The 21,832-nt window shown below is 40.0% G+C and overlaps 1 protein-coding gene across 1 annotated transcript in view; it reads right to left on the bottom strand.

The window, feature by feature from the left end:
- The window catches only part of LOC147529284 (spermatogenesis-associated protein 7 homolog), a 44,525-nt gene extending 22,982 nt beyond the window's left edge, over window positions 1–21,543 (bottom strand). The window contains exons 1-3 of the mRNA XM_086626264.1: window positions 21,483–21,543; window positions 15,985–16,077; window positions 12,235–12,282 (exon numbers count right to left, since the gene is read on the bottom strand). Of these exons, the coding sequence (XP_086482390.1) occupies window positions 12,235–12,282; window positions 15,985–16,077; window positions 21,483–21,543 (202 nt within the window). The remainder of the gene's footprint in view (window positions 1–12,234; window positions 12,283–15,984; window positions 16,078–21,482) is intronic.
- Window positions 21,544–21,832: the final 289 nt, after the last annotated feature.

The raw sequence follows: 21,832 nt of genomic DNA on the forward strand, positions 1-21,832 counted from the left end.
AGGGGATACGAGTTGCCCAAGACCACAGGGACATACTCATGGGTAATGCAAAGCCTCACAATTCACCACCTTTTGTCAGAACCTTACTTTTAACAATGCAAACAAGAATGTTACATGACCAAAATTTTCAACCCTCTTACCTGCCACGTCCCTTCCAAGCATAATGCAGAAAAAAGAGATATGAATTGTGAGCTGCAAGAAAACCGTTTCTCTTTGTAAACACAAAAGGAGTTTAAAAAATGATAGCCCCAGCAGCTCTAGCCGAAACTAAGGATTCATGCACAAAGTATTGGTCAAGTAGGGTGTCCACTGAGGTCCCACAAGCTACATGTGGCTCTTTTGGGTTGAAAATGCAGCTCTGTCAGGATTTTCTTGTCCCATGAAGCTCTGACACATTGTGGCACGTGGCAGTACTACCAGGCAGGCCGGCACAGAGACGGGCTCTGCTCCTTCCCCTCTGGGTGCAGCTGCAGAGACTCCTCAAACAGGCAATTCTAGAGGGCTGGCAGGGCTTCAGTGAGTTCGTGAAATGTGACTTCTGGCTGGGTGATGTTACTGTGAATAATACTGACTTATTCCTGACAAAATGCGCAACTGGTTCTTGATAAGCCCAAGGCTCTCTTAGGCTGCAATTGTGGCGATGTACTAGAACTTATGCTCCCAATATGCTGCAAATTTTTTGCTAATAAGAAGCAACTCCTCCTTCTCCTCCTCTGAAATGATGTAATTGTAGCATATGTCACTAGTAATGTGAAAGAATAATGCTTGAAATCTGGCAAAGCAGCATTTATTACAGATTTTCTTTTGAGGGGGAGATGCATCGACCTGAATTTAGTACTGCACATTTCTGAATTAGCAGAAGGGTTACAGGATTTTAGTTAGTCTTAAAGTAATATTTCTTTAGGAAAAGGAGTAGCTGAGACATTTAAAAAAAAAAAAAACCAAACCAAAACAACAACAACTTAGATACTGCACAGAATGATTGGCTCCTCTGAAGTTTGTGATGGCTCTTGTATGGGGCACACCATCTCTTGACAATCCCCTGTAAGATGGCCTCAAGGCTGTGATCTGGTCATTGAAAGAAACAGATTTCACTAATAGCTAAACCCAATATACAGTCTCCCGAGGCATGTAATCTGGCTTTCCAGTCTTGCATGGATATGAGTTCATAGCATCATCCTATTAAGAAAAACATGTTGACAATGCTAAATCCTATTTGGATGACTGGGAAGCCGGATTATACAACTCACTGGAACAAATAACAAAACATACTTGCTCAATCGCATTCACGCAGAGATTAATACCTTCCCCTTTTATCTAGGTTTATACAGTAAATACTTTGCCTATCAAAGTACTCCCCAATTCTGATTAAAGACTTTGCATTCTGCAGTCATAGGAAAAACAACAGACAAGGCAGCTTGCTGTAGTGTCTGTGCAACAGTATCGCCAGTCGGGATACCTGGCTTCTTTCATGGCAGTGCCAATGAGTTGTGAGGCCTTGGGAAAACCTCCATCCATGCCTCTCCGCTCTTCTGCGTGTGCTGTCTGTCTGTGCGTAGGTGAGGCAGGACAACAACTGCCTACCTGAGGCATGGCTGAGCTTTCACCAAGCCTTGCCAAGGACAAGAAAATAAAATGTTCCAGGTCAAAAAGCCACAGGTTTTAAACAGGCTTTGTCTAGTATTTCACTGATATTTTTACTATAAATATGGGTTATAAATGTGCCACATGGCATTAAGCCTATTCAAATAAGTACTATTCCACTGCATGGTAGTTTTATGTTCTGAGTAGTTAGCAAAAGCTCCTGGGCCAGTATGTCTCATAGCAACTCTCCTTCCCCTTCCCTGATAGACACCAGGTTTCACTGCCCAGACTGTCAGTTTTTGTATGTGCCTCAGCCACGTGAGGCAGACTAAGGAGTCCTGCAGCCCATCCTGGTTTGCTGACATGTCTGCTAAGAGACCTACTTGCCTCACCACGTTCTAGCCCTGCTCTCTCCAGTTTTTCTTTTCTCACTACTGTTTTTTCTCATTCATGCTTTTCCCTATGCCCATTCTCATGATTCCAGGGCTGCAGAGTCTCACCCGCCCCCAGTGCCCATTGGCTGCCAGTAATGCTCCAGGTTGCTTCCTTTCTAAGCCTCTCCACTCCTACACTTCTCTACCTAAAATCACGTCACCCCGTGCTCACCTGGCATGCTCGCCAGAGGCATGAACGAAGGGGCTAAGCGCAGAAGTCGTTCTTAGGTTTTCAGGTCACGTTGTTGGCTTTCACATGTCCTCCTTACAGTTCTGTTTGAAAGTCAGCTGTGACCATGTCACACCGGGCTGCCTGGCCCAGCCACATGGACTGCTCATCGGCAAGAGCTACGTAAGAAGAAAAGGATCACCCACCTGTTCTGCCTTTCTCTAAATACTTTTTAATAACAACCAGCAATGCCCAAGAATGAAAAAGAAAATGACATGTAAACTTTGTATCTCAAATGATAGGTGTTCAGGGCTTTTTCTTTCTCTTATAGAAAAGCAAAAATTAGACATCCCTTGCCTTGTGATCTCATATCCTAGCTGAAGTGTTTAAGAACTGGCTGCAGCTTATGGTTAAAACCATAACTGAGAATAATTAACTGGGGGAGAGGAGGGCAAGGTTTCGTATATAGAAGCATATCATGATTCAGCATGTCACCTGAATCCTCTTACAGGACATGACTGTTTTTATTCCTGCAACAGCCAGTATCTCTTGACTACTTTTTTGCTGCTTCCCAGGGAATAGGATCATGTGGTATGGCCAGTGCAGCAGTTATTTAGGCAAATGTATTCAACAGCCTTTCTGTTAAACTCATTTATTTGCTAATTTATCATCCTTCCTACTGTGGCAGGCGTTAATTTATTGGTGCTATTGTACAATTTCACTGGTACTTGTACTGGTATCTGGTATTTGTCAATCCAACAAAAGTGCAGAAAATAAAAGGGATTTAGTTGAAACCTGGTCCTTGTGAAAACAGAGGAAGATTCAGATACTATAGATCCTGCTGTTTTCCTGGCAGTTCTTCTTGCTTGCCAGTTAATAAGACACCTTGTCTCTCCTTTGCTGCTGTGTGAAAGGTCCGTGCACAAAATGAGCATACACAAAATTACTCGACATACTAAAAGCAGTTTAGCTGATAATATTGGTCAATCAGAATGAAACAAACAGAATATATATATATTTTTTTAAATCTAGTTCCTTTCAGTTCTACTTATCTTTATCTTTATAGTAAGAAGAGCCAGCAAGCACCTTAGACTGATTCCACAGCTGCCTCCTAAAACAGAAGGTTATTTTCAGGTCTAAGACAGAACATTATGATCCAAATATGAATATGGGATATAAAGCCGGAACAGGCTTCCCCTAAGTTGTTTACCAGATGTTACAAAACTCAGTGATTATAGTTAGAAATAGAATCCACACCTTGGCTCATGCCTTCATTTTTGGCTTGCAGTGGGAGTTCTGGTTTAATTCCTACCAAGTGTTTTAAAAGAGTTGGCTGATATTTAACTCCTGATGAGTTTTGAAACAACAAGGAAGTTTTCGAAGGACTATGGGGGAAAAAGAAGAGCAAAAGTGGTACATGGATCCCAGGCCAGTCAGACTGATATCAGTCCTGAGAAGAATAACTGAATGGCTGTTATAAGACTTGGTTAAAGCAAATAATATAAGCAACTCCAATCAAAAGGTATTAAAAAAAAAATCACTGTGCTAACTTGATAAGAAAAAAAGAGAGATTCTGATTGTGGTTGAGTGAGATAAAGGTGTTGGCTTAAAAGACTTCTGTAAGCTCTCTGGCTTTGTTCTGCATGATGTTTTGACTAAGAAATTAGAATATTGTAAAATAACATGTGTTTACAAAATGGCTAACTGGCAGATCTGAAAACATAATTAGAAGTGAGGACTGCTTGCAAGGCAGGTGTTTCTAACGCAAGGATAACTTTTGACATTATATTATTATTTCTTTCAGTTATCGGAAAGAAAACATAAAATCATTACTTGTAAAGCTTGAACACCTACAGTTGGGGAACTGGTAAATAATAAAGGTGTGGTTTACTGTAACAAAGTCATACCAACAAGGTAGATACAGGCAAGCAGATGTAGGCAAGCAGTATACTTTGCAGCATGGATAAGGGAACGACTCCATTCAGAAAATGCAGGCTCTTACTTAAAGGAGGTGAGTCTTACCTGGGAATCAGTGTTGCTGAAAAACATTCATAAGTTCTCCTAGACAAATAGCTGCCTGTAATTTCCCACAGCAACAGTGTAGCCAAAACTAGTGTAATACCATTGCCTAGAAAGACTGGAAATCTCAAGTGTTAGTACAGTGAGCCTTTACTGCAGTTTCCTTTGACAGGTGGATTGGCTGCTGCTGGAATTATATATCCTGCTTTAAAACTTTACTACTCAAAAAGCATTTATAAATTGAGAAGGATGCAGAGAAGATCCGTAAGAATGATAAAGTCTGGAAAACACCCTTCATAGTGACAGATTTAAGGATCTGTGTTTAGTTCCTCAAAAGGATGGTTAAGAAGTAACTTTATTCCAGTTTGTAAGCACCTATGGACAGAACAGAAATTAAACAATCCAGTTTGTCAAGCAAAGATTTACCAGAACTGGACAAATTCATCCTAAAAGAAAGGTGTATGTTCCTCATAGCAAGGTAAGTTAGTCTGTGGAACAGTTTAATGAGAAGTGGGATGTAAACTAATAAGGTTTGGGCACACTTCTATACCCTTCTCCCCTGACTTGTAAAACAGCAATAAATGGAGAGCAGACTTAGGGGGAAAAACAGGCTATATAACTGCAACAGTTTATTGTCACAGCATCTGTGAAACTCTGAGATACACGCCAGTCATCATGGATCACCTATCAAGTTCTCTGAATTTTTTCTCAATTTTTGCTGCTATTGTTGACTGATATAATCTCAGATTTTGGGCCAGTGTGATAGAAAGGGATACAAGGACAGTTACTCATGATGTTCCCATCTATGGGCCAAATGCTGCAGTGTGCACTGGTAATAGTTTGTCTGGTGTGGTGACTGTTTATTTTGGCGTTTCAGAGCAAACAAAACCATTCCTTCAGCCGAAAGCAGAGGTAAACAAGGCTCAAGCACTTAGATTTGATTTCAGATGCTCTTTACCATGCTGGCTACGGTTATGAAAAGCGTATGTTGGAACATTAATCTACAGTGCGTGGGTGTTTTTTAAGCCCCAAGGTCTGGTTCAGTGTTATTTGTTTTCATCTATATTTAAATGCTGCAATACTATCAAGTGAGTGGACAGCAACAATTTTATAGGGGAGGAAAAGTCTCTGAACGCCAGATATACTCAGGAAACATTGCTAAGTGACACTACCTGTTGCTTTTTGCCATGTTGTTTTCTAATCCCGTGCCAAATTCTGTATATTTTGCTAATGTGAGTGCTCGTGTTAACATTAACGGGAATTTCCTCTTTAGCCATAAATCATGTCTGCTGTGGCTGGTTCAGCTTTACTAACAAATTCATAGACAAAAATGGAGCTGACAGCACTTGGCACAATTCCTTCAAAAACCACATCAAAATAAAGGAAGAACACACTCTCTTCTCTTATTCAAGCAAAGACAAGATTTGACATTTGTTTTACTTAGGTAGGGGAAGTTGTCTATTTTTCTTAATCTTTTAGTGAGTATAAATAAGATATATTCAAAAGGTGATGTTCACAGGTCTGAAACTACCACCTGCTCTTAACCTCTAAGTATTCACAACTTCTTGCAAAAGCAAGTAAGAGCAAACTCTAATACTCCCATTCTTGCAGCCTATTTGTCATCTAAAGCATGTTTCACCACATTTCTGACGTAAAAGTCCAGATCTCCCTTCCTCCCTCATGTCAGTTCAAATTTACCATGGTAATTTACACTGCGAAAAGGTAGTCCAACAGGATACTTCCAGCATCCTTGCTTTTGATTTTTAAGATTCTGATCTCTTAAGTTACTAAAAATTAGTAAAACCTCTTTAGACAAGCGATAGATTTGCATCTTTTACCTGAAGCCAACCGGCAGCAGGTGGAGGGATGCTGATTCCATATTTTGTGGTGAAAAGACATTGCTGGTAAGGCCAGAAGTAGAAGTCATAACATCTGTTTGCAGTTCACTGATGGGAATATACAAGCCTCTAGAGGGAAAATGGCACTTTGGTTTTTTATACTGATACTGTACAGAGGTATTCAAGGAGGAAAAGAATTTTAGAAGTTGGAGTGAAAGAGAAATGTCAAGATGCTTCATCCCTGTTTAAAATACTGACTGATTGCTGGCATGTGCTGCTTTCTCCTTTGGCAGTGGAGTAGGAATGCAAAGTTAAAATAGTAAGTGCACAATGGTTATGACAAGACTTCTGTTCTCTGCATCCTCCAGTATCTCCCACTACCTTCTTCCTTCCCTACTCCTTTCAACAGTGCTGACTCTGAAATTGATGAGAAGGATGGTTTTGTGATTGAAGCACTGCGGCAGTACTTAGAAAACTATCATTTAATTCCCAACTCTACAACAGGCTCCAGTGTGATCACAGGTATGTTGATTAATCTCTGATGTCTTCATTTCCTCTCTGTAAGAGAGGATGATAACACACGGTTACTCTGTTCTAGCTGGCACATCATTTTGGGCAGATATCCCCAGAAGACGATCTTTAAGCTGTGCAGTGGCTACCATAAAGTAACTCAGACCCCAAATGGAGCTGCTAGCATAGTGTAGGATTCCAAGTGTGAGAAGAAGAATTTATGAACCAGACAAGTTATTTAATCACTGATAGCTGAATGACGCAGTGTAGTCATACATTTGATATTCCCTTCATTGCAGCTCCTTTGTAACGGTGATATACACACTTATTTTTTGCAGACTGCAAAATTTAGTATTAAAAAACATCTCACTAATGCTCCATAAACTTGCAATGATAGAAAATTGATGTTTGCATATATAAACACATTAATTTCCACTGATTGCTAAATGATCCATTCAATTGCCCAAGATTAGTGACAACTAAGATTCCGCATCTGTAAGGATAAAATCATGTTTATGTAATTGACTGTACAGACTATTCACACAAACTGTAGAGAAAATGTGGCAATTTTCTATGTCTTTGCACTGTCTGGAGAAACAACTTGTTCTTTTTCACAGGTGTTATGGTCTTGAAAGTCGCTAAGCAACTTCGTTTTAAACTGGTTAAAGCCCAAATGGAAATTACTGTTTTGACTAATGTCTGTCTCTTGCAGAGAATTAGAAAGGGAGAAATGCAGGTTATAAAAAGACCACTGTGTGCCATATCTAAGCACTTAAGTACTCTGCTGGTACACAGAAAAACTAAAATTCCTCCTAAAGAAAGCTACTATTCCTTTTCCCAATTACTAAAGCGTGTGTTTCTGCACACACTTGTATGTGCGTTTGGGTTTCGTATTTATAAAAATGAGTCACAACACGTGGAGCAATTATGATCAACACTCCATAAAAGGTGAATGAGAAACAGTCAAATGGCCTCACGTACTTACTTACAATATTACTTGTTATTCCTTATGGGTAAATATACACACTGTACTCCTAAAAGAGCAAGAGAATTTTGCAGAACATACAATGGTCTGAACAGCTCATCTTGCCGTTGTAAATAGTTGACCTTGGCTTGGTACTTAAATCGTAGCTCAACAGAGAGAAGGAATGGCTTTGTCTTACCAGCAAGATCGCAGAGACCGAAAGGTGTGCCCAGAGAGCCAGATTTACTTTAAGTCTTCCTTCATGAGATTTTTTAACTCAGGTAGAGTGAGCCTGAAGCACCTGACCACTTCCTACCACAGCTTCACCATGCTGGTGTGCTTATTTTGCTGGACTGCTACTCACTACTCTGCTAACGGAAGCAGAGCAGATACTGCAAAACTAGGAGAAAAACAATGCATGAGAGCAGGCCTTGGTGGAGTTGTCATTCCTGGAATAGGACAGTAGAAAGAGAATTAGGGCAGGGTGCCCAGGACCACCACACTTCCGTGGAGTGGCGGACTGAGTCTGTGATGGAGCCAAAGTGCTGAGCTTTATTAAGGGATTTTCAGAACTGCAGGACCAACCAAAATTTTGGGTGGCTCATTTTCCTGTATGAAGTGTGAGCTACCTTTATGGACTGCCCTGTTTAGGGCTGGTTTTGATTAATCTTTCATGAGTGTTAATTTTTTCCTAGTTTCCTGCCAGCTCATCTGGGACAGCTTCATGTGTGCATCAGCCAAGGTTTCTGTTCCTCTTAGTGAGCTGATCAGCCTCAGGAGATCTGACTCAAACTTGGGCTCTGTGAATCTGGGGCAGAGCATCATAGTATCATGGAAATATTGGTTGGAAGAGACTTCTAGAGCTGGCTATGAGAATACTGTCTCATGCTTCCAAAGTGTCCAAGAATGTAATTCAGCTGCTTATTATTAATTAATTTTTAATTATTAATCCCTAATAACTGAGAAATTTGGAGGACTTTCTGGGTGCCACAGGTAAGTTTAAGTCTCAAGCTCAATGTTGTATAAATAAATAAGCTATAACTGATTTAAAACAAAATTATTTTAAATTTTCTTCTTTGTTGGAATAGAAACAATGCCTCATAACAGATTTTGTTTCCCCCAGAACTTTCACATTTCTGCTGGAACAGAAATTCTTCTTTTGGATCACTAAGACACTCTTCTGAAACCTGGTCACTGGCATGTTTAGCAGCACACCTTAAGCTCTTTGCATTCTCCTTAGATATTCTTTCTAGCAAACATGGCTTCTCCTGAGAATAAGAAATGTAAATATCCTCCTAGTCAGACATTTTCCACACTGAGGTGGCCAAGGAATCACTGTTTTCACAGTAGTTTCATAAGTCATGCTGCTCTCATGACTCTTATAACACCTCTGCTTAATTTTATCTCCACAAGAACACTTATGATGATGATGTAGCTCCCATATTCCTGATCTATGATGCATCTCTAGCTAATATATCTAGTCTTAAGGCAGGGGACAGATACATGTTTCCGTCCTTTGAAGAGAGCTGAAAAATGGACCACAATTCTTAGCATGAGAACACTAAAGATGCAGTCTTACTACTACAACAAAGCCAAGTCCATGTCGGAGAGAAAGGGAGCCTCTGCTCAGGAGGCTTCATGTTAGCTGTTTCCCCCTAACTTTTGTCATAAGTTTGTGCAATTTCAACAGCATTTTGGATTTTTACTCTGAGAGTAAAGAGACATAGCTATTATTTCAACCTGATACTGAGTGATAGGATGCATGGGAATGGTTGAAAGCTGTGCCAGGGGAGGTTTAGACTGGATATTAGGAAGTATTTCTTTATCAAGAGGATGGTTAAACACTGGAACAGGCTTCCTAGAGAGGTTGTCGATGCCCCAAGCCTGTCAATATTTAGGAGGCATTTGGACAATGCCCTTAAATAACTTATGCTTTAACTTGGTCAGCCCTGAATTGGTCAGGCAGTTGGACTAGATGATCGTTGTACGCCCCTTCCAACTGAAAAAATCAATTCAATTCTTTTCTGTTCTTTTCATACAAATTGATGAATGTTGGCACTTGCCATAAACTTTATAAGCCATTTTGAAAGGTCATTAAAAGAATTTTTTATATGAAACAAACTCAGCTAATTCAATGACACTCTTACTACTGCAACATTAGTAACTTCATTAAATATAATCAGCAAAAAGCCCAATGAAGCACCAAATTTAAAACAGTGCCCTTCTAAACCCTAGAATTGAAAATCCAAGATATACCTGAAGACATTCAGGAGAAAGTCCTATACATTGCATGTCTCCCACTTTGTCTATACAATTCTTAATCTGAAGTGCAACATTACAGCCAGCTTGTGAAATGGTGTGTTTTCAGATTGTCAAAAAAGCAAATTATTTACAGTGGTTTATCTGTTGTGCATTTATTCTTAAAATGAAACAAAGCATTGCACACTGTATTTTCTTCTGTCTTTTCAGAGCTAATCTTTGTAGGTGCTTGAATTTTTCTCCTTATTTCAATAAGTTTGCACATCTGCATTACTACTTGAATTTTCTTCTTGCAGCCTACCATTGAAACACATGGTGTTCAACACAAATCACACGTATGGAAAGCGAGGTTATACCTATCTGAGTGTATGGATTGAGAACAGGTAAGAAATTATACTGCCTCAGAATGCGTATCTGTCAAAGTTCTGATAAACTTTAAGGTTTTAAAAGCACACTACACTTAGTAACTAGTAACAGCATTAGTGGAGGATTGTTATGGGAGAAAATTTTACAGGAAAAGAAGAAGATGCTGTAATCTTGTACTAAGCAGAAAATTAATTTTGTCTTCCTATTATTCCAGTAGGCTGGCAAAAGAGTCTTCATTTATTTTGTGTCTTTGAATATGCAAATGATAACAGAAGCCTATTTTCGTAGCCGTAAAGTCATTTTATACTGCTTAAATGATTTGCATATCGACCCCATTAACAGCAACTGTACCTCCGTTGTGCTACTGCCCTACTGAACACTTCAGAAGACATAAGTTCTGATGCACCTTTTCTCTGTCACTTCTAAATTTTGCGTTTTATCCTTGGTGGGACAAAACTTCCTTCACCGAGACAGACATTTCTGGAGCCAACCTGTCAGAAAAAGGACTTAGCTGATACGTAGTGAAGATAAATATTAAATGACAAAGGTGATTTGCATTTTCCCCGCACACTACTGAGAAAAATGATATTGAATCCTCACTTTCTCTGACTGAGAGTCTCATGCTATGGCTTCTGTGTGCACCAGGAGCCTTGTGCTTATGTGGGTTTCTAAATTAATGTAAAGTCCACATGACAGTACAATCCTGCTTAGCTCTGTAAGAGGAATACCTTCCTAAGAAAGCATTACAAGAAACACAGATAAGGTTTCCCTCTGATACATCATCTAGCAAAACTTGCTGTCACAGCTAATGCAGGTAGCTGCACAAATTCTATATCCTCTTGATCTTCTCAAGTAGGTGAGATTCTGCTCCTCATGCATTTCTGTGTTAGGATCATCTCTCTGTCAAATAAACATTCTCAGAAAGCTTACTGCTTCATTTCTTTCTGATACTACAGCACTGTTTTCATAACGTGATTAATCAAAAATACTAATTTAAAAAATATTATGTAAAAGCACTGAAAAAAGAACATACAGCTGATCATGAGGAGTCAAAAAACAGAAGAGAATTTTGATTGGGATGTGTTATGATCCTGAGCTTGTTCTCTTGCTCTTCTTTACTGAAGATATCATATGATATGTTTTTCTGAATCTTTATGGGCAAGAGTTACGTTTGCCTTCTTGGCTTGTGCGTATCTTGCTCGAACATCTGCATCTCACCATTGCCTTTGAGCTCTCTTTGCTTCCAAGCACATTATTCCCTGCTCAGAGCAATAGCTTCCTGCAGATATCTGATATGTCGTTCACACTATGCTTGCTCTGTGGAAAAATAAAAGCTTTTATTTTTCCAGCTCTTAAAGTTTCATTTTTACATGGAGGGTTTCTGTGTAGAAAGGGTGTGCACTCCCTTGCACAGAACCATCAAAGTATCATACACCTCACAACCTGGTGAAGGAAGAAAATTAAACACATTCCAAAGTAAAAGCTCTGTTTCCAGAGAAAGCATTGGATGTACTGTGTTTCATCAATATTTCTTCCTTTAAAAAAAGGAAGGGCGGAGAGACTCTGCCTACACGTTGGGTACCGCAGGCTCCAGCCAAGAGGTGGCGATAAGGCGCAGTGCAACGTTCTCTTACCGACATTCCATTCATTCCTCAAAACCTGTCATAACTGTGGTGTGCCTGATGCTCAGAGATGCACGAGGCAGGTAAAGAAAACGAAAAATACAGTGTGCGTTAGCAAGGAATTCAAAGGGCCAGTGGTCTGAGTTTAGACTGGGAAACTAAAGCAATTTATGCCTCCAACAACCATGTTGCTTAAAGTATGTGTATCAAAGAGTCCCACGGTCCGCAAGTCAGCATGTATCTGTGCAAACATGAACCAAGTGCTAGATACAGCTGTTAAATTAGATACTAGATTAGATATTAGACACTAGAGACTAGATACTATTATCTTAACCACAATGATGTATATTTTCAGCACATATATGCCTTTTCAGAACACCTTCATCACAGAAGAAGGCGTGTTTCCAAACCAAACAAATAGAGCCAGACCTATTTCGAAAACAAAACAAAACAAAACAAAACTACTCACATTTAACACTCGTATGCAAACTCTTTGGTGCAGATGAATCAACAGCAGCTGTATTAACAAAAAGAAGGTTCAGTCCAATGGAACACTAACATCACAAATAATCATATGAAAATGGATAGAGATGAAACTGATCATCCTAAGGTGTTGAATTCCCCTTGGGAATGTGATACCAGTCTGCATAATATTAGCATTATTAATAATGCAGATCTGCAAACCACAAAATCCTGTTGTTTCCCTAGTGATGTATACTATTTTCTTCCTATTTCCTGCCACCATCTTCACCAACGGTCACCTCTCAAAAGTTAGCATAGCTTAAATGTAGTGAATTTAACTGAGTTACATCAACTACAGTTATGCTGACTGCAATTACACCAACCGAGGATTAGACCAATTATCTTTATCCAGGTAAAAGCATAAGTGCCTCAGCAGTGCTGTTGTTGGTTCAGTATCAAACCTGGGTCTGAATTTTGTGGCTTTCAACCATCTTTACTTAGGTTATCAAACCTGGGTCTTAATTTTTGTGGCTTTCAACCATCTTTACTTAGGTACAGAAATAAGAGCCTGTTCAGCTATGTTTATTAACTTTCATCTTAGTTTACAATTTAAGAAACACTGTACTAATTTTATATTGGCATCTGCTGCTACCAAGAAAGTTTATATTTCAAGGATGAGTAGTACAGCTGCTATCAGCCAGGGGAAACTGCCAAGTGATGCTCCAAGAGTGAGATCCAAGTTGTCCCTAGGCTTAAGGTCATCTATTCTTCATCATCTTTCTAGCAATAGGAGTTATTTGATTATACAATTACATAGGCATTTTTGTAGCCAGCATTTTCTGTTATTCAGCCATTTGGTTTTCATTGTAAAAGGTTAAATCAAGTGAGTTTCAAAGAACCAAGCCCTGTCCCTCTACCGCTGCACGCTCTTCATTAAGTCATGTGTCCCTACAGGGGATGACATGGATGTTAATGGAGCTGTATGTCTGATTGCATATACCTGGATATAGAAGAGGAATATGGGAAACTACTATTTTTGACTGTGGAGGGAAAAGCAATCACCTAGGAGAAGTTCAATATTCCAGTTTCATTTGAAGGACACCGACTCCATTTCCATCCAAGACACTTTTGTGATTACTGCCAAATGTCACAGCAAATTGGAGTTAGTACAAGCGCTCCAAATGAAGTTTCAGACATGCAGGGCTAGCTACTGCTTGGAGTGAGGCCAAATAGGTTGTTTCTTAAAAAGCAGCTGTATTTCAAAAAGAAAATTTCAACCCTGATCAGATTTTTCAGAGGCGCAAAATCCTATCATCTCCTCTAAGGATGTATAGAACATGTGGAAGTCAGCACTTCAGAGCACCAAGGTATGTACAGAAGAGAACTTCGATATCCTTGCAATGTTGCAGTTTTTAATATATATGCAAAAGTTTATGTCTACAAGGAAAACTTGTAGGAATGATGAGGCACTATAATAAGTAAAACAAGTGTTTTAATATTAAAGGTTCCGGCTCTAGTATGCTCCAAATATGACTTTTGAGAACTGTAACTTCAGACGGTGAAACACCTAAGAATTAGAAATGTTAGCCACTGGAATTTTTGATTAGAACCTACTGCGAAAAGCTCTTTCCAGCTTGAGTGAATTTTGCTACAGACAAGCAGGACTGACATTTGAAAAAAAGAAAAAAATTGAAACCTGTTTGGGAACAAAGCACTTGGCTCCTTTTATGCCAAGAATATCTTCTGTGTATTTTTTTTTCTAAGCTTTAAGCATGTAAGAGACAAAAAGACTGCAGAACATCTTTGTTTTCTTCCTTTTATTTTTTAATCTTCGCTTCCTCATTTAGGCTTCACCGGTTGAAAATAAAACAAATCTCAATTATATACGGCAGTCTTTGCTGCTCTTAATTAGTCCTGATGCTTCTGTATATTTATGTGCCACGCACTAGGATGTGAATTCTACAGTTTAAGCTTGGAGTTCACTGTTTCTGTGACATTAGCCATGCAAAAGCAAAACTCATAGATTCATAGATTCATAGATTTCTAGGTTGGAAAAGACCTTAGAGATCATCGAGTCCAACCATCCCTAATCCCCATTAAACCATATCGCTAAGTAGATCATCCACCCTATTCTTAAACACATCCAGGGATGGGGACTCAACCACCTCCCTGGGCAGCCTATTCCAGTGGCTGACAACCCTTTCAGAGAAGAAATACTTCCTAACATCCAACCTGAATCTCCCCTGACTAAGCTTATACCCATTTCCTCTTGTTCTATCACCCAACACTGATGTAAAGAGCCCTTCCCCTACCTCCCCACCATCTTTTCTCAAGTATTTGTAGGCCGTAATCAGGTCTCCCCTCAGCCTCCTCTCCTCCAGGCTAAACAGCCCCAACTCCCTCAGCCGCTCCTCATAAGTTTTATTTTCCAGCCCCTTGACCAGTTTAGTCGCCCTTCTTCGGACTCGCTCCAGGAGCTCAATATCTCTCTTAAAGCGAGGGGCCCAAAACTGGACATAATATTCCAGGTGCGGCCTCACCAGTGCCGAGTACAGGGGCAGGATCACTTCCCTATTCCTGCTGGTCACACTATTCTTGATACACGCCAGTATCCCATTGGCCTTTTTGGCCACCTGGGCACACTGCTGGCTCATATCAAGCCGGTAGTCAACCAACACCCCCAGGTCCTTCTCCGCCAGGCAGCTCTCCAGCCACTCTTCCCCGAACTCACTTAATTACAAAAGTATACAGCAGCAATCCAGCCTCCAGCTCTCAATATGAGTGGGATGGTCATGAACCATAGCACAGTGGAGGTAATGAAACTTTTAAATAGTGGTTCTGATACTATGATAAAAAGATGCGCTAGATTGAGCTAGGTAGTTTAAGATAAAGAACTTGGCACTGCAAATTGATGAAAGAATTAGTCTCCTGGCAAAAAAGACATCAGCAATCTCATCTGTTGTTCAACAGCTATGTGTTATAAAGCTCGCTGCATGTTATCAGTGAATTGTTTCTTTAGAAAGCCTTGGGAGCCCGAGGACCGCAAGTCTTGCAGTAACCTAACTACAGCTGTGACCATTCAACTCCAGTTATTTTCATCTGCACCTGAAACACCACAAAGTTTACATGGCTCTGGACAACTGACAGAGGACTCTCTTTTATTCCAAATTCTCTTTCTAGTGGTTTGCAGCTACTTAGAGGGGGTAGAGTATTTGAAGAGCCCTCTCGACTGCATGCTAATGGAACTTCCCTCTAGGTTATTTAGGACTGATACTGTAACTTTCTCAACATCAAAAGATGTAACTTCACTGTTACTCTTCAGTGGTTTCTCCCAATTAAAGAAATACTTGCCTTAGTTCTCATTTTACCTTTCCTTTTAGTCAACTGCCATATACATTTAAACAAAAATCATTATTAAAATAACACGGAGGAATTAAACAATATTCCTCTTCCTAACATGAACTTGTCATTTTGTGGAACAGTTTTAACTTTACACTCTCAACAGTTAGGATTGCTTCTCCCAAGACAAGGTTACAGTTCCAATCTAGTGTTCTACATATCTCTTCTTTTAGGGCACATCGTGTTATGCCTCACTTTTAAATCCTCCTACATGTGTTGAGTTAGTGACAGGGAGAGGGAGGAAAGAAAGGGGACAGACTTCAGCAGCCAGTCAAAACTAAGGGCAATCAGCATACCCTTGACTATGATTTTGTCTTTCAGCTATACAGATATTGGCATCATTAAAGACTGTACATGCCTTTGGCAGACATCAGTTTCTTGTAATGGGCAGCCATGTGATCTTGAACGATGTACTGGTTGGAGAGCTTGCAGGAAGGTCCGGGAGAAAAAGCTGCGAGAGGGAAAAATTGAAGTTCATTCAACGGGCTAAGAAATGTCTCAGGCAATAATGGCTCTGAAAACATTTTAATATTTATCCTCTCCTGCTTGCAATAAAATCAAGTCAATATTCATTCATCTATTTCAAAAAGTAAGAGTAACCCAAAATGTAACATGAAAAAGTGGTAAATTATTCTCATTTTGCATGTTTTTGAATACCTGAGAATTATGGCTTGCAATAACTAATGTATGAGCCTTAGATATTATAGAACTCTGGAGAATAACAGAGTATCTCACTGCTTACTATCTGATATAATAAAAAGCATTTACATTTTGAAAGATTTAATACTAGAGAGTAGGACAAAGTACTGTAAAAAACTGGATATGAGTATCTTACCTCTTGGCAGGTAACTTCACTAGGCCTAACTTTACCACTCTATACTGAGGAAAATGGACTGGACACCCACAAAGACAGAAGTCCGGCCAGGAAAGGAGCCAGGATGTAGAACAGAAATGTTACACACAGACTGACCATGACAGTTATCTGAATCTCTAACCCATAAGACTTCTCAGATTAGGAAGAATTTGTCCCTGCATCTGACATAAGTTCATGAGCCCAGGAAAAAAGCCAAAAAGCAGATAAGCATTTACTTGTTTTAAATTTTAACCTAGTAGTGCGGCTGAGATAAATCATTGTCTTTCAACCTGTTTCTGAACAATAATGTTTCTGAATTCCTCCTCAAATCATCAGACAGGATTTGTAGATGGAACATTGGTAGTAAATATTATTAAAAAACAAACAGAATACTGGAGATCAGAAATCTAACATGCCTTTGACCTTCCATCCACAGAGACACAATAGCCCTTACACTGAGATAATCAGCCCATCCAACCTGTTCAGATTTGGCTTTCTGACACAATGAAGTAAATGAGTGTTTCATCGTTCATGTCCTCGATGTATAATGTCAGTTAATGACTCCATTTCAAAGTTTTTGTTGTACTTTGAAAGAATAGGAGACATCGGGTTGAGAGTCTGGGAATCAACCCCTCTAACCTCGATTTGGGTGCTTTCTTGTTGTGTTGCTTTTTCTTGTCTAAGTCTCTTGCCTACCAAAGTGAGACAGTGCTACAAACTGTTTTTCGCTGCCAAGGAGTTTGACTACATTCAATTTATTGTTTGTTGTTTTGAACAAGCACCATAAGAAAGAGTCGAACAGACCACCTAATGCCATATTTGTTGCTTCATTTAGTATCATTTATTACTATGCTCCTGCAAGAGACTAAAAGCCTGCCAGAAGGACATCGGCACGAAGACTCACTTTCAACAACCTGTCCAGGAGCAGCATCATATCCCAACATGACCAACTGCAGAAAAGTGGTGTTACTTCAGCTCCAAGACCATCCATTCTGATTGTTCATCAAACGCGTAGGCACAGCCAGAGTGTTTACACCATGAAACAAACAGGTGCAGAGGCATCAACGGAAATGATGACTGTATGTTTGCTATAAAGCAACAGAGAACTTGGTGCAAAATTATGACCAAACTTCATTTATCTATTGTTTCAGTGAAATGCAGCATGAGTAGTACAGGAACCACAATGGAATCCAATACTTTAAGCAGACAAACATAAAGCTCACAAAATTTCTAATCGTGAGCGTTTACCATGTGTCTAATTTCAATCAGGGAAACCACTCACAGGTGTCAGTACCACACTAAAGATATCAAATAGTTAAAATCAGTATTATTCTGTTTCAAAGCTTTTATATGCTTGATACCAGTAGTTATTCACTTCCAAAAGTGTGAAAACTTTTTTGTTCCCCTCCGAATTTTGCCAATTGTGCTGCAGCCTCTTGCTGGCAAAAGCAACTGGAACGAGCTCTTCAGTAATATCCAGCACCATCCCTAGCTGGTGTAAGTGGGCCAGCTCTACTGAGCTCAAGGAATGGCAATGCCCTAAATCCCAGCAGCTAGAGGCTCTTGTCACTAAGGAAAATAAAATAGAACTTTGGGAAATGCCCCAAATCTTTCCCTGATTGGCAGTGACAGCCTGATTTAAATATGCGCTGTGAAAAAGACAGCGTGACAGAAGAACAATATGATAATCCAAACAACATCCAAGGATTAAAAAGGGATGGAAAATCCATTTATAAAAAGAACATTCTTCTCAAAATGAAGTACTGCCTCAAATTTGAAATGCTGAAGATATACAAGGCACTAGTAGTTCAATCTAAGTTTTTGTCTTTCATAAAATCTAACTCTATCCTGTGTCCAGAAGATTACTAATATTGTGCAATAAGCAGCATTGTGGTTATTCCTATGTAAGGGGAAAAAAAAGCAAATTTTTTATTTGTGAGAGACTTTCTGTTGAACTTTGGCAAGTCATTTCGTCTTTCTGTGTCTCAATCTCTCTGAAAAGAGGACATGAAAAAACACATTCATTTCTCGAAGATGTTTTAAGGATAAAAACTAAGATGGGGAGATTTAGTGGGTGCCCATCTAAGTATTTGTCACCCCTAGAGAAGATGATCTTAATTGAGCTCACTGGAAAGTTCACACTTTCTAACAGATCTGTCTTTTGTGGTTTTTTACATCTTTGAATAACTTCAAATTGAGGCAAATGTTAAACAGACATCTTCCAGGAATTTTAAGTAGCCCTGTTATGAGGCTCTGTCAATGGGGCAAACACACATCAGGTCAAATTGGAAGAGCCCTTTTGTGTGCTGTAAAGTTCTCAAGTCATGTTTGAATAGAATCAAACTTCTCTATTTTCTGCTGTCTTACATAGATCTCATTTGCCTGCAACATTTAGCAAATTGCTTTATCCAAGTTTTCAACATTTCAGAGTTTCAACATTTTCTATATATGAGCACAGATCTACCTACAGAAAGTTGCCTGCTTTTGAAAATCTTTCTAAACTCTGAGTACTATTGTACTTTGAAGATATTTACATCTTCCTTCTGTATATGAGGAAAGATCTCCAGGAAACACAGATCTAAGAATGAGCAATAAAGAACAGTGACAACTCTCTCAATACCGACTCTTTTTATTTTCTACTTTGTAATGACTTTCCTAGTAATTTATTATAGTCCTGAACATGTAGTTGTAGGATGACTAATTTACCTAGTTTCCACTGATTGAATTGCAAGAGATTACTTCTGCAAATCATGTCTGGAGAATATATCATGTCCAGAGCTATAATGTCATATCATAAATCCAGTTGTAGCAGTATTAAAGTTTGACTGATACACAATGACAGTGATAAAACATGTCTTTTCCATGTAGCTGAAAAACAAAAATATACTTTTGAAAAACACAAGGGGTGACTTTGCTCCTCATGAGGCTGCTAATTCAAAGCCACTACTTTTTGCCACTTATAGGAGCAAAACCCCATGTGTTCTCAAGAACATGTCAACTATTTCATCCTTATCTCTAAACTGGAAAGACGTGGTTTTGATGGATGGACCACTCAGTGGATAAGGAATTGGCTGGATGGTCGCATTCAAAGAGTTGTGATCAATGGTTCAATGTCCATATGGAGGCCAGTGACGAGTGGTGTTCCTCAGGGGTCGGTACTGGGACCAGTGCTATTTAACATCTTTGTTGGAGACATGGACAGTGGGATTGAGTGCACCCTCAGCAAGTCTGCAGATGACACCAAGTTGTGTGGTGTTGTGGACACGCTGGAGGGAAGGGATGCCATCCAGAGGGACCTTAACAGGCTGGAGAGGTGGGCCTGTGAGAACCTCATGAAGTTCAATAAGGCCAAGTGCAAGGTCCTGCACGTGGGTTGGGGCAATCCCATGCACAAGTACAGGCTGGGCAGTGAATGGATTGAGAGCAGCCCTGAGGAAAAGGACTTGGGAGTGCTGGTGGATGAGAAGCTCAACATGAGCTGACAATGTGTACTGACAGCCCAGAAAGCCAACCGTATCCTGGGCTGTATCAAAAGGAGCGTGGCCAGCAGGTCGAGGGAAGTGATTCTGCCCCTCTACTCTGCTCTCGTGAGACCCCACCTGGAATACTGTGTTCAGCTCTGGAGTCCCCAACACAAGAAGGACATGGAGTTACTGGAACGAGTCCAGAGGAGGGCCATGAAGATCATCCGAGGGCTGGAGCACCTCTCCTATGAAGACAGGCTGAGAGAGTTGGGGCTGTTCAGCCTGGAGAAGAGAAGGCTCCGGGGTGATCTTATAGCAGCTTTCCAGTACCTAAAGGGGGCCTACAGGAAAGCTGGAGAGGGACTTTTTACAAGGGCGTGTAGTGATAGGACAAGGGGCAATGGATTTAACACGAAAGAGGGCAGATTTAGATTAGATATAAAAAAGAAATTTTTCACTCAGAGGGTGGTGAGGCAGTGGAACAGGTTGCCCAGAGAAGTTGTGGATGCCCCATCCCTGGAAGTGTTCAAGGCCAGGTTGGATGAGGCTTTGGGCAACCTGGTGTAGTGGAGGGTTTCCCTGCCCATGGCAGGGGGGTTGGAACTAGATGATCTTTAAGGTCCCTTCCAACCCTAACCATTCTATGACTCTATTTTACTCTTTAAAAGACGAGTATAACTGCAGTGCTACTATACTGCAAAGAGTTTATCTTTATACCATTGCTAACTGCTAATTCCTACAAGTGGAAATTTCACAACGTGAGGATAAAGCTACATGTACTTAAAATCAACAAATAAAAACTGTTCAGTGATACTTAAGCCTCAAAAGGTTGGAAATATCAGATTCTTATCTACCCTTCACATCACTGGCAAGTGGGAACCATCTCTGCAGCATCCTTGGCTTTGCCTTTTGTAAACTGATAGAGGTATCTATCTAGCATTGCAAGGAAAGAGCTATCTTGTACCACAAGCAGTGGTTCACAGTTGTGGTCCTGCATCTGTTTGTATCTGTCTACTTCCTCATCTTGTATTTAGAGCCTAAATTTGGAGGCCAGAGGGACCACTTCTTTGCTCTGTGTTCGTCTCAGAATGCATCTCAGAGAGTTTGTGTTTGTGCAGAGAGTGAAAAGCCTCCAAATACAGCTGGGCTTTGTCAAGGGAGCAACAAAAGACAAAAAGGACAAAAATGGTGGGTGGTGGTGTTAGCAGTGGTGGTGTGTTTGTCAGCATCTAATTAAAGGCTGAAACTATATGGATCTGGAGAAGGTACGGTGGAACAGCATTTCTGAGAGGGGAAGCTTCAGGCAGAACAGCTTTCTGGCAATTCTTCTACAGGTGCTTGGCAAAGATCTTGACCAGGAAAACTGCTTGCTTGGATTAAGAAGGTGAGATTTTTGTAATAGCAGATGCTAGAAGCACTTACCTACTTTATATTGTTCCAATAATAATATATGTATTTTTAATAATCTCATAATATTTAAGCTGTCATTCCAAAATCGGAGCACACAGGCACCTCTCAAGTAATAATTTGAATACTTACGGCTACTTTTGAGACTCATGTGTCCTCTGAAAGGTCCCATCAAGGAGTATGTAGGCACCATGGCTATCTGGCACCCTTGGTAGGGAAGGAAAATGTATTGATTATATATTACAGAAGCATTAAGAAATATGATTATCTTTATGCAGGTCCTGTGGGGATTACAGGAGAGTCATCTTCTGAGCAGAATGCTACGCTACAACTGATACAGGTATGAAAAGGCTGGCACTTTTGAGTTTACCTTCCCTGCCAGATCACTTCTGTTTGTTTTAATCCCTACCAATTAGTAGGACCCTTTTGACCAAATATTCTGAGAGAAAATTCCCTGTTACAACAGCATCTACAGGGCGATT

This window comes from Tauraco erythrolophus, chromosome 2 (assembly GCF_009769465.1).
Source record: "Tauraco erythrolophus isolate bTauEry1 chromosome 2, bTauEry1.pri, whole genome shotgun sequence".
NCBI classification, from domain to species: Eukaryota; Metazoa; Chordata; class Aves; order Musophagiformes; family Musophagidae; genus Tauraco; species Tauraco erythrolophus.